This window comes from Lycorma delicatula, chromosome 7 (genome assembly GCF_047948215.1).
Source record: "Lycorma delicatula isolate Av1 chromosome 7, ASM4794821v1, whole genome shotgun sequence".
NCBI classification, from domain to species: Eukaryota; Metazoa; Arthropoda; class Insecta; order Hemiptera; family Fulgoridae; genus Lycorma; species Lycorma delicatula.
In genome coordinates this window covers 35951493-35964934 of record NC_134461.1, presented here as the reverse complement: position 1 = coordinate 35964934, position 13442 = coordinate 35951493, and the positions used below count along the sequence as shown (strand labels likewise).

Below are 13442 nucleotides of genomic sequence, written 5' to 3'. Positions count from 1 at the left end.
TACTGGGTTTTTCAATTAAAAAAAAAAAAATCTGGCCTCAGGAATAAACTAGTTTATATTTGCCCAGGATCATTCCAGATTTTGGAATAATTTAAAAAAGGTCATTCATTCTCCTATAATCAATTCAACTAGCAAACATTACCTCAAGAATGATTGGCTTGAGACTGGGCAAACCAACAGCCAAACTACAATTACTGAGCCTGCAGCTTATTATAAGACGGTATAAATCTCAAAATAAAATTATTAGATACAGCTCAAAAAAAGAAATAAGAGAAAGAATGAGCTAAAAGTAGATTAAATGATATGAATAAAATTAATATCTAAATGTTCACGGCTGGGTTTTTATTTCAACACTAAGGCGAGTACCCTTGAAGGCAGGAGGTAAAGTAAATACTTTATTTTGATGTCAATAGAGATGATCTTATTCTTCATTTCTGAGTTTGTACTTCATAATCTCCTGAATTTGGCAACTTAGTTGAGTACAGTTGTAAATTTTAAAAAATGCCCAAATTTACAAATGTCAAAATGTGCAAAATTAATTCAACATGTAGCAGTAAGGAAAAGTAAGATATAAATCTCTGTACTGTTTCTAAATAATAATCTTGATAGTGAGTGAATATTTTTTGGGCAAACATTAGACATGTGAACGAACAATATGAATAGATGACTTTTATGATTTTTTTATTTTTACATTTGCAACCACAGTTTTTTTCAAACAGATGTTTCTGAAGACACTGCACATCAATCAACAGTTTCAAAAGTAATTTCAGGCATAATTACAAAGTTTTGAGGAATCATGCTTATTTGATACAATTTTGTACAACAAATAATCTAATGAAAAAAGCAAAAAGCAACCTCCATAAAAAGTACTCTTTTCTGTGCAAAATCAGAGCTGTTGATTACATACAATCAATCAATTAAATTAACAATCCATGGACATGAGTACATAACCAGAAAACTATTTTCAGGCATAAATTTCTTTGAATGTATGGCTCAAAAGAAAAATTTACATATGTTCATTTGTCACGACCAGGTTCCATTCAGAATGGAAGAATTTATAATTCAGAAATTGTAGCTTAACACCTAACATTCCAGTAGTCCTTTTTGAAGAGTTAATAGTAACACTACAGTAGCATAGAGTTTTGTAGATTAATAGTAGCACTATTCAGAAATCAGAACACAGCAGAAAAATGGCCTATAATAAAATTCACACTGCAGAGAAACCAATAATCAAAAGATTTTATTGGGAAATTAAAACAATGATTCCTAATTTTTCTAGAAAAATTGATGACAAGTAAAAAAATACTATTATTAGTAGAATGATCTTTTTATTCTTCATATCATGATGAAATTACAATGAAAAATCTGTAACTTTATTTACAATAGTAAAATTTTAATTGGCTTATTTATTTTTGGGTTTTAGTTAATTAAATATAATTTCTTGGTAAGGTTGAAATTTTAATCCTGTTCAAATTTTCTGGTGGTTTGATTCCAAACCAGTAGTTCTTAATTTTTACATTCCTTCTCCTAATTTAAAATTTTGATATGAAAAGATAAGTTTTTTTAATAAGGAAAATTAAAATTAATAACGAATACTGGTTACATGCTGAATGGCCAGTGAGCTTATATTTTTAACAGTTGTTTTATTCATATCGACAAATACAAAATCGAACCAAATACTTTGACTACACGTTTGCACTTCAAAGCAGAAATTTGTTTTCGTATTCATATCATTTCATGAATGAAATAAAAAAAATACACTATTACTTTATAATAAGTGTGATATATAATTCGCAGAGTTCTTGCCTAAAGTAACTGGAGCAGCAGATTTTATTTTAAATAAATAACTACCAGATAATATGAATGTGTAATTGAACTGACTTTTTAAAAGAAAAAATCCAAGTAATAAAAGAACAAACCCCCCTTCATTCATGCCACTACCTTACAATTCAACAGTAAAAATTGCCTGTTAAAAAAAAACACATCATAACTTTACTGATAATTTACAGTTACCTACTACGATAAAATAATATTAAAATAATATTAAGTAAAAAAATATAAATATTAAATATAATATTTACTAAAATCTAAATATGAAACAAAACACTGGTTAAAAAGAAACATTACTCCGGTGCTGAATAAAACTGTCTTTTATAGTTATAATTTATAAGCCCTAACTAAAAAATACTGGTTAAGTAAATAAGAAATCACCAACAACAATAAAACATATAGAATTCAAAATTTTGTCTTGTTCTGGATTCTTTCTAGTTCAACATGTTAGGTGAACAACCTAAAGAAAATGAAATTGACTAAACTTTTCTGAAATTTTTGTAGGCATGGGAAACTATATTATGTAATTAATTAAGCTTCAGTAAATCAACAGGTGGCTGTCAAGATTACAATTATCACTGAAGCCCTAATATCAACAGAAGTAATTGCATGGAAACTGTGCAAGATACAAACTGTAAAAGTGATATTAGGGCTATTAGCTTGTACAGAAAACAGTGATTGTGAAAACTGAATAGTTCAACAATGATGGTGAAAATTTACAAGCTTTCACTGCTGAGCCATGTTCATAGATACTCAAATCCTATATGCTGATATGCTGATATCATCAGTTTGGAAGAAGACTTTCACAACTCAAAAAGATTCATTTTTACGTTTCCACAATGAAACAACTGCAATTTATCTATATTTTTATGTGGAAGAGAGTTTCAAATTGTAATTCATACAGCGATCCCTAGATGATGACAGTGAAAGTATGTGTTTCTGAGATGTTGACACGTTTAGTCTGAGCAAGAGAGTCACATGTCAGTTCTTTCTCTATTGTTGTCATGTAAGCATCAGACTTTTTAAAAAGTGCCTTACTGTGAGTTCATTTATTTTGGTGAATACAGTCATATTTTGTGTTAGAACAGTATTATTCAAAAGGTAAGAATAAATTATTTAATTATTTTATTGTTTTAATGTATTTATCAGAGATGACACAGTATTCTTCAAAAAAATAATTTAATGGTAACCCTTGTCTGGTTTTATTTCGAGATGTGACTGTTTTGTCCAGAAAATATTAAGTTAATCTGAAGATATTTTTTAATGACATAACATAATCTCTTTTTCACTGAATAAATGAAATTGTAGTTACAGTGAAATCAGGATATTTAGGATGTGTTTCAGGCGTTCATTGCATTTTATATATGAAAAATGATCACATCTAATTGTGAGACTTGTCAAAGAGCAGCAACCAAGTGTTAATGGTATTACCTCATCAGAGGAAAATGGTAAATTTACTGCGGTTTGGAAGATTAAAGCTCCTAACAGTAACACTTCCATAGATGCCCTAGATGTAGCAAATGCAAATAGCATTCCTATGGAAGTATATGGCCGCGAACAAGGTTTGTGTTAAGAATACTTTTTTACTTAATTATATATATATATATATATATATGTATAATTAAGCCTATTATACATATGGTTCCAAAAGCTAGAAGTAGGATGGATCAAAGAAATTAGAGAAGATATGAAAGAATTGGGAATTTCCCTGACTGACCTACAGAATAAAACTGGAAAAATTACAAAGCTAAAAGATAAAAGCATTAGATTTAAACAAAAGACAGACAAACGACAAAATACAACGAAGAGGGTGTTTACGGATGAAGAAAAGAAAGCAAGATCTGAACGGATGAAGAAATACTGGGCAGCTCGAAAGAGTAAAATAACACGCTTTTCTCAAAAAAGATCCAACTAAAATTGACTTAAGTGGTCCCATGTTGGCCGTAAAAGCATAATAATAATAATTAAGCCTATATATATATATATATATACACCTGTTTATTTTCTTTCTTGTAATTCAAACTACTTTATTGCAGGAACTATGGCACATTCTATAATTGAAGATGGTAAAAAGAATGTCTTATGTAGTAATAATATGAATGAAAACCTTCAAAATGGTAAGGTGGAAGAGATAGTGTTCTTATGTAATTATATACACTTCACATAAATTATTATCTATATAATCGTCGTCTGTTGTTACAGAAGCCATCTCGCCCAGTCAATTACCTGATGAAAGTGTATTTGTTACGAAGAGTGTATGCAATGACAAATCAAACCTTAGTGAAGCAAGCCATAGTGAACCTTTTGATTCTGATGACTCACATGCAGATCAAAATTTTAAGAGTGTCTCATCATCGTCTTCAGTTTCAAATTCCAATGTAGATCTATTTCTGCATATAAAGCCAAGATTTGTGTTGTTAAGCACCATTTGCAAACAGAAAAAAATGTCAGAAAAAGAAGAATTAATAAGGAAAACTGGCAGAAAAATAGTGCCAACGGCTTAGAAATAGTGGACAGTCATATAAATCTTTGAAAACAATCAGAAATGAAGATGGAACAAAAAAGCGTTTATTGGTAGCATGTGAGGCTAAATAAATATTACCTCCTTGTAATAATAAATATTGTCTCAAATGTTTTCAAAAGTTTACTGTAGTTGATCGCCAAAAAATATTTATGGAATATTGGCAGATGGCCGAGCTTCAAAGACAACGTGATTTCATATCATATTGTATGGAGACAGTAAAACCAAATAGATATCAAAATGCCCAAAGTTTTCGATCTTTAAATAGAGCCTTTTATTTCAACCTAAGAGAAGAAAAAATCTTGTCTGCAAACTTTTTTTCACGACCACATTGGGAATCAACTCTTGGATCATACAAACAGTTCAAGAAACGCAAGTCAATTAATAAAGATATTAAAAACAATACAAAGGGGACAAAATAAAAACAAATGCATTTTTGCCTTGTACATGTTCGCCATTTTAAAATTAGAAAACATACAATCAGTGCCCCATAAATACCTCATAACTGGTCATACCCAGAATGAAGGTGACAGTGCCTATTCAGTGATTGAAAGACATATCAATAAATTCCAAAAAGTCTGCTCTGATCCATGTTTCTGAACAGTATGTGACACTCATCAGGCAAGCATAGAAAAATGGCAGCAAGCCATGTATTCAGTACAAGAAATGTTAAGAAAATTTTTTCGACTTAAAAAAACTTGTTGCAGAAATGGGCATCAATAATATATTTAAAAACCCTGAAGGTGAAGTAGTTAAAATCACAGACGTGAAAACGTTCATGGCAAAGAAGCATCAGGTGGGAAAAATCTTTTATAAAAATTCTTACCAGCAGGAGGAATTCTATAATGCAAATATTGTAAACTCAAGGCGCCAGAAAACAGACTTTAATTTACTTGAACTAAATAGAACTTATAAAAAGAAATTACCTATTGCAGAAACAAAAACGAATGGAATACTCTCCTTGACAGTTAAAAAAAGTTAATCCTCGATATTATTATGATTTTTTAAAATACTTTTTAATTGTTCTCACAAAGTTTTTATTTACTTAGTTTTCATTTCATATCTTTAAATTTATTTCAGAAGTAACCAAAAAATAACCCCAAATTCTATAAAAATTATTTTGAACAAGACTATCACATCTTTGAAAATAGGGCTAAAGTAGGGGTTAAATTTGTACAAAAGTACAAAACTATAAGTTTGCAATGCAGCTTAAATTGTCTGCAAGTCATCTGTAATCAAGTAAAATTTTTAAATGCTATCCCTGAAAATCTGTTAATTTTGAGTTGCGACAGTCTTCTTCCAAACTGAGACAATATATATATTAGAACACTTTGTTGAAAATAAAGTACCAAAAAGTTGGTATAAAAAAAAATCTAAGATTTAAGTAACCTGAAGAAAACTTAAATAAAAATTGTGATAGGTCTCATTTATAAATAAATATAACCAAAGAATAGAGTTCTACTCGCATTTACGAGTAATCGAATTACGAATTTCTAGAGTAAACCGCATTACTTTAGTATTCAGTACAGTTATGGAATAGTTAACTTTCTTTTTTTTTACACATATATTTTATTTAGTTTTTATCCTCTCTCCACTCTTTCTTTCTCTCCTGCTCTCTCTATATATCTTTTATTGATGTAAGATCAATTTAGTTTTTAACATACAAGGGTAAATCAAATACAAAGAGGATTTCTGTTCCTGAGCATCTATGGTTGGTAGGACTGGGCCCATGCTTCCAGTATGCTTGGGTGGGGGTCATTAGGAATAGGGAAAGCCAGACAGTCCACACTCCACTTTTAAGTGTTTTCAATCACTAAAAAAAATATTTTTTTTAATTATATTAATACACGGGTACCAAATGGATCATTTGGTACCACTGGACCAAATGGAATATGATATTTAAATGAATGATTAACACCATCTATTTGCTAGCATCTTCAACAAAAATGATGCCAAATTCAGCATCTTGTTCTCAAGAAGGAAGGTACTTCTACATTATGCCAAAGTTCACCATTTCTTATTCTTCTTAAAGGGTCTATTCAATTTTCAAAATGTTTACTTAGCTGTAAACACTCAGCTGTAAATACACACACACATATATATATATCATTATTTATAACTAACTACATAATTTTAATACAATTTATTCAAAAATATGTTATTAAATTTATAAATTAAAAATTAACGATCAGAAATACATTACTAGACATATTGTCTTTCTTCTTAATAGTCTTTTCAAAAGAAACCAAATATTTGTTAAATAAGGTATTGTTTATTAATACAAATGGAATTGTATCATGCGATTGAAATAAAAACCTGATTATTCTATTAATTTATTAATTTTTCTATTAAAACACTATCATTAAACACCTAGTTTTTTCTTCAAAAATAAATGACAATCACGTACCGTGTCATATTATAACACCTATAATTTTTATTAAACAAGGTGACATTTGGAATACAAGATCTTGCACGATAAAAACATTATTACAAAACAGAGATCACAAAAACTAACTGAACAAAAGGAAAAGAAATTTAAAAACTATAGTTTCATTAGATTATAGAGGAGTTTTAAAAAAATTTATCCGATACAGCATACACATTATATGTTTATATAACTACAATCATATTAAAATTAATAATAATAAATATAAAACAATACAAATTAAGTACAATTATAAACATAGGCAAATCTACAAAATAATACTTAATGCTTAAAAATATCTCCTTGATAAATAAACATGAAAACTGTCCTTAATTAAATATAACTGTTATAGCAGTAGTAACAGTAATAGTAATAATAAAATATAAGTTTTTATTATTGTGCCGTGCAAGTTAACAGCTACCAATAAAGCCAGCAGTTAACTAAAAATGTCATAATTTTTTTTTTAAATACCATCATCGTAATGCATGTCACATCACAATCACAGAATTATAATATCAAATCACGGTGTAGTGACCACTATTGCTCAAGCCAAGATGGAATCGCCGAATTCGGTGACTTAACTTTTATATTAAACTGTTTCAATGTAGCATCTAATGCTTGTTGATTACCAGAAAAATATGCAGATATTGCATTATGGAATAATAACAGCTGTTTATGCATCACTTTTATCTATTTAAAAAATAAACAAAAAACAAATATAATCAGAACAAATAATCAAATATGAAATAATCATTTAATCATGATATACTAACTAAATTTAGATTACAAAATATTTTCAAAAGCACAACTGCTTGTCTGAATATAAAAGAAAATTAAGAAACAATTTTTATACTTCGGATGAACACCAAAATTATTCACAAGAACTCAGATCCCTAAACTGCCACATTTACAATTAGCAGACTGATATGTCTTGGTTTAATAATTATTTCACTTAGAATAATGCAATTAATCTTGGTATAGATTAATATTGTAGACATAAAATTTTATTGATTATTACTGTTCTACATCAGTGAAGTATGTGTACATGATTGTTATTGGTAGTGAAATACTGTAGCCTGTGAACATATATTAAGAAAAGGATAAAATGACCCACATATGAAAGAGATAATTCAAAATAAAGTAGCATTCTTTAGTGAGAGCATTGAGAACTATAGTAGCTAAAACTCAGTATAATCAGCACTTTACCAGCAAAACTTGTAAGTGCATGTTCATGTGGAATGTATTAATCTGCTGGACCTTAAAAATGAATGAATACATCGATGTACATTTACAATAACATTCTGCTGGAGTAGTATACATCACGTGCATATCTTTTCAAACATGTTAAGCGATTCTTCTTTTTATTTAATATAGATACACTTCTCCCTCCTTCTCAAACGTTATACTACTAGCACTCTTGATTCTCATCAATTAATTTTCTAATGCATTCAAAATATTTTTTTTATCTAACATAAATCTACATACACACTAAGGTACATACTGTTCTCATTTGTAAAACACAATACTCTCTTTAATTTATTTTATGACACCAAATTTTGTGTGATCTTGCTAACTTTTGTCAACTCATAATTATAAAGAATTTAAAAAAATGGTTATTCATTTGTAATTCTGATAGCTTCTGTATTAAAATACATGGTTTCTTTCAAAACTGATTAATTATTTATTCAGCTAAGTATTTGCTAATAAGATAAAATCTTAACTCATTTTGTAATAATTATACGTTAAAATTAAGAGGATAAGTCTTAATTTATTCCTCAAGTGCTTTTCCACATAGCTATTTAATTTTGATACTGAAATTTTACTTGAAAAACTGAAGAAACAAGCACAGAAAAGTTCTATTTTTTTACATAACTAAACTTTACACACATGAGTAAAACAAAATGTTTTTACATATTTCCCCATTCGTTAAGAAATTTTTGAATCTATGTTTTTCCAGTCAACTGTTTAAAAGAATCCTTCAGTTATAATAACTGAAAATTAAAAAGTTGCAATCTTCGTTTTGATAAGCAGTATAAGAAATATTTTACAGGAACAAAACTAAATAAAATGGGTTTAAAATGATATTTATAAAAAAAAACCTAAAGAGGGTTTTAGTTTTACCTTGTTTGCTCAAAAATATCTATAATTTTCAATTCAAAACTTGTAATATTTGTGTAGTTATAAAGAATCAAAATAATAGATACAGATAGATTTTTGGAGTGCAGCAAGTTACTGGCATCTTAACTTTCTGGCCCCTTATACAAGGGTGAATCAAAGATAAACAGTAATTTTTTAATAAATTTATTGATTAAAAATATATCACATTCATACCTTCATCATTTCTCTATATAGTCTTCTGTACAATCTATACAATTTTGCCAATGATTTTGAAACTTGAATATCCTTGTTCATAAAAAGTTTAAGGATAAGTTGTCAACCAATTGCACATGCGCTCCTAGTCTTCATTGTTTTCAAATTGCTCCCCTCCAAGCGATTCTTTCAAGGATGCAAACAAAAAATTGTCACAGGGAGATAAATCTGGACTGTAAGGAGGGTGATTGAGGGTTTCCAGTGCATTTTTTCCAATTTATCCCTTGTCAAAATTGCTATGAGCGGCCTGGCATTGTCATGGAGAAGGATAACATCTCTGATGGGCGTACCCTGATACCTTGTCTTTTGTTTTGGTAGGCAGCTTTTGCTGACTGTAGCAGCTGGCCATAGTAAGCCACATTCACTGTTCAATGATTGTGGAGAAAATGAATGAGAAAAACTCCTCGAGTCAAAAAATTGTTGCAAGAACTTTTTCAGCTGACAGATGGGTTTTGGCCTTCACTGGGCAGCCTCATCCTTCCTTCACACCCCTTACTTGCCATTTATGACTCCAGAGTGTAATGATGGACCCATATTTCATCGCAGGAGACAACAGGCCTCAAAAAATCATCCGCTTCTTGCTCAAATCAATTCAGAACTCTCTCGCAAATCTCCAACCTGACCTGTTTTTGCGATCAACAATCTTGGAACCCATTGTGCACTAATTTTTCTAAAGCCAAGATGATAATTGATGGAGCACTCCCAAAGCTGATACCCACTTCTAATGCGATTTCTTCAACAATGAACTGGTGATCACCTTCGATAAGCTCTCGAATAGTATGGATGTGTCAGCTGGGAGACTTGACCTTGGGCGTCGATCATGACTTTGTTTTCTACACTTTCTCGCCTGCCCTTAAGTCCTCATGTCCACATATATGCTCGGTTCTGGCACAGTGAGCACCCCAAACTTTACCTTTAAACAAGTTAAAATTACCATGGTTACACCTTCACTAGTTAAAAACTTTACGATTGTTATGCAACAAATGATGGAACCTCTTGTTCATTCATGGCTCTATGATGAATAGAGCTAACCAAGCTGATTCCCCCTCTCTAACATACCAAACATTAATCCCCCACACCGCCATCCAGTTCAGAACTGTTTGCTGTGTAGAATAGCAAAATTACTGTTTAAATTTGATTTACCCTCGTAATTAGGTTTGCAACCATCACATACTTTCCAAAATCTTTTTCTATTGTAAACATAATACATTGAGATATAGTAGGTATGTTACAATGTTTCATAACATACATTTTGAAGTTTTTATTTAAGTAAGTTTTGAAACATTAGCAGCAAAGTACAAACATTTTTCTTCAAAGTAAGGAAGGTCGGTTCCATTCTTAACAAGATATGGAATGCAAAGTTATGCATCATTACCATAATCAGATCATTTCCATATACAGCACATTCTTTAAATACAGAAAATCCATTAATGAGACTTTTATTTTACTGGCTTATAATATATTCTTTCATAGTTTTACCATTATTTTAAATTAAATAAAATCTTTTCGTTATTGTTTGTAAAATAGAGCCAAAGTAAAATATAAAATTAATGAGCAAAATAATAATAAAGCAGAATTTTAGTAATTAATCACAAACATTGGAAATAGTTAAAAAGGACTAAAATCATTTAACTACCCACGCATACGCTAAACTAAACAGCTGTCATATCAAGCCTAACACCCAAGCTAGCTTAAGGTATTTATATACACAGGTGATTCCAAATTGCATAGCAATATCTCTTGAGATTATTCTATAGCCAAAAATAAGAAAAAAAGTTCATATAAACATAGGTCAGAAAACAGTTCATTAGCAAGTTTGAGCTAGTGAAACATTTAATCCTACTTTCTGCTTCTTCTATGAAATTAAATCATATTAAAATTCTTGGAGTAGAAATAGAGGAGTAAATTTGGTGCTCCCTTGTTGTTTTTTATCCAAGAAATTGAATAAAAGTGGTTCCGTAAGTGACCATTTTACTGGTTCGTTTTGACCAATTCACTGCTTACTAAATGTATTATTTAAATGATTCATTACATCATGACAGTAGTGAGCAGGTACGCCATCACTGAAAACCCACATCTACACTCTATCTGCAAGTGGAATATCTTCCAAGAGTTCCATCAAATTTTTTGCAAAAAATGTAAATACAGCTCTCCATTGAACCTTAGTGGTATGAAAAAGGCCCTATGAGATTATCATCAAGAAGGCCAAATCACAGATTAAATGAAAAAGTGTGTTAAAAATGACCTTTAGCAGTCCATGGGGATTTTCTTCTGCCCAAGTGCAAGTGTTTCAATAATGTGTTGTTTGTTTTACAATGCCATTTCTTGTAAAACAGGATTCCTTACTAATTAGAATATTACTTAGGAAATCATGATGACATTCACATTTTCTAATTAACCATCGAAAGAATCTCATTTGTTTACCAAAATCAGGAAGTAATAACTCTTGTATACATGTTGTGTAGAATGGGTATAAAATTTGTTGCTCCTGTAACATGTGCTACACACTTGATTACAAAACATGAAAGTGATGTGACAACCTTCCGGTGGATGAGGTGGGAGATAATTGTACTACATTCAATACTGCTTCTTTAGTGCTGGCATTTCTCACAAAACATTCATAACCAACATCTGATCGTTGTGGTTCAAGCATACCTGTTTCTCGAACTCACCTCTCCAAAGCCTCAGATGTTTTACGATCTGGTACTCTTCTATCTGAATAATTTTCCTGGTATTCATGCACAGCAGCCAATCCATTTTTTATTATTTTACCATAAATTAACACAATATATCCATCAATTCTCCAAATGAAAACAAATTTGTATAAATGACTGACCAAACAATAATAGCACAAACACCACTCAAATGAATATTCAAATATTAGACACTAACTTAATTATTGATTCAAATATCAGACATTAACTTAATTGTTGATCAGCTGTTATTGCCAACCTATGAAAAAATGAAAATGTTTAATATGTTTAAAAAGGATATTTATATATTTATTTTTATAAGGATTATAAAATAAGCATTTTTATAAGGATATTTCATATTTATTTTTAGCTTTGTATGTAAATTGATTTGTTTAAAATTGTACCACTTTTCCCATCCAGTTTGTGAGTTTTGTTTGTAATTAAAGTTAAACTTCTCAAATTTGTGTTTAATTTTAATAGACATTATTTACAACATCAATTTTGTCAGAATTGAATTCTCTATAAAAGTAAACTACAAATTTTTATTTGTTTATTGTAAATTAATAAATTTATTTGATTTGAAACTTGGAAAAGTACTTTCTGAAAACTAGTTTTTTGTGTTTTACCTCGATAGAGGTCAATACCACTTTTATTCAATCTCTTATATCAAAAACTAAAAGGAAGCAGCAAATTTACCCTTCAATTTATATCCCAAGACTTTTAGCACAATTTAATTTCACAGAGGGAGCAGAAAGCAGGGCTAAATGTTTCATGAGCCGAAACTGGCTAACGAACCCCGTTTTCTGACCCCTGTATGTACATTAACTTTTTTGGCTATATCTTGTGGCTATCTTGTATTTGGCTATAGAATCATCTCCTGATAGATTTCTGATATATTTGCTCAGAATAAATTCTATTATATACATCACCTAGTACAGAATACAAAATTTGTTCTGCATTTTGTATTTTAAAACTACCTGATTTAATAGAATTTAAATATAATTTAACAGTACAAAGGAATAATATGAATCTTAAAAAAATAATTTATACATTTTTATATATATATATATATAAAATTCAAATTAACACTTACTCTGTTTTCATCCAAGAATTTTAATTTTACAGCAACATCAGAACGTAATTTTTCAAAACTCTCCTTATGTTCCTCAAAATTATGAGTGGCTTCTTCTAAGCGAGCAGTACTTGCTTCATTCCTTGGAGTTTGTAAAAGTATCTCCAAATCAGTCCTGTAGGCATCGTACTCTATCCTGTAATTAACAAATGAAAGATTACTATGTAATTAATATAATAAAACCTGATATTATTATATGTCATTCATTTCACATACTTCATATTACTGCATCTTTTTTACCTGTCTTCCTTTCTTACAATTTGAACAATAATTTCCCCAAGTTGATCTGAATCATTTTGCCAACTGATCACAAATACCCATATATCTACTTAATGTAACTCCTACTTTCTTCACAGTTTTATAAACATCTTCACTTCTTTTCTCAGGGATCCCATGAATCATCCGATTACTGATTTTTATTAATTTATTTATACTTGTATATAATACAATTATGATCTTAACTGATGAATA

General features: G+C 29.7%; 1 protein-coding gene across 2 annotated transcripts in view; it reads right to left on the bottom strand.

The window, feature by feature from the left end:
* Positions 1 to 6940: 6940 nt before the first annotated feature.
* The window catches only part of Arfip (ADP ribosylation factor interacting protein arfaptin), a 30446-nt gene continuing 23944 nt past the window's right edge, over positions 6941 to 13442 (bottom strand). For both annotated transcript variants that reach the window (XM_075371456.1, XM_075371457.1), the window contains exons 6-7: positions 12933 to 13107; positions 6941 to 7466 (exon numbers count right to left, since the gene is read on the bottom strand). In XM_075371456.1, coding sequence (XP_075227571.1) covers positions 7314 to 7466; positions 12933 to 13107 — 328 coding nt within the window. In that variant the 3' untranslated portion in view covers positions 6941 to 7313. The remainder of the gene's footprint in view (positions 7467 to 12932; positions 13108 to 13442) is intronic.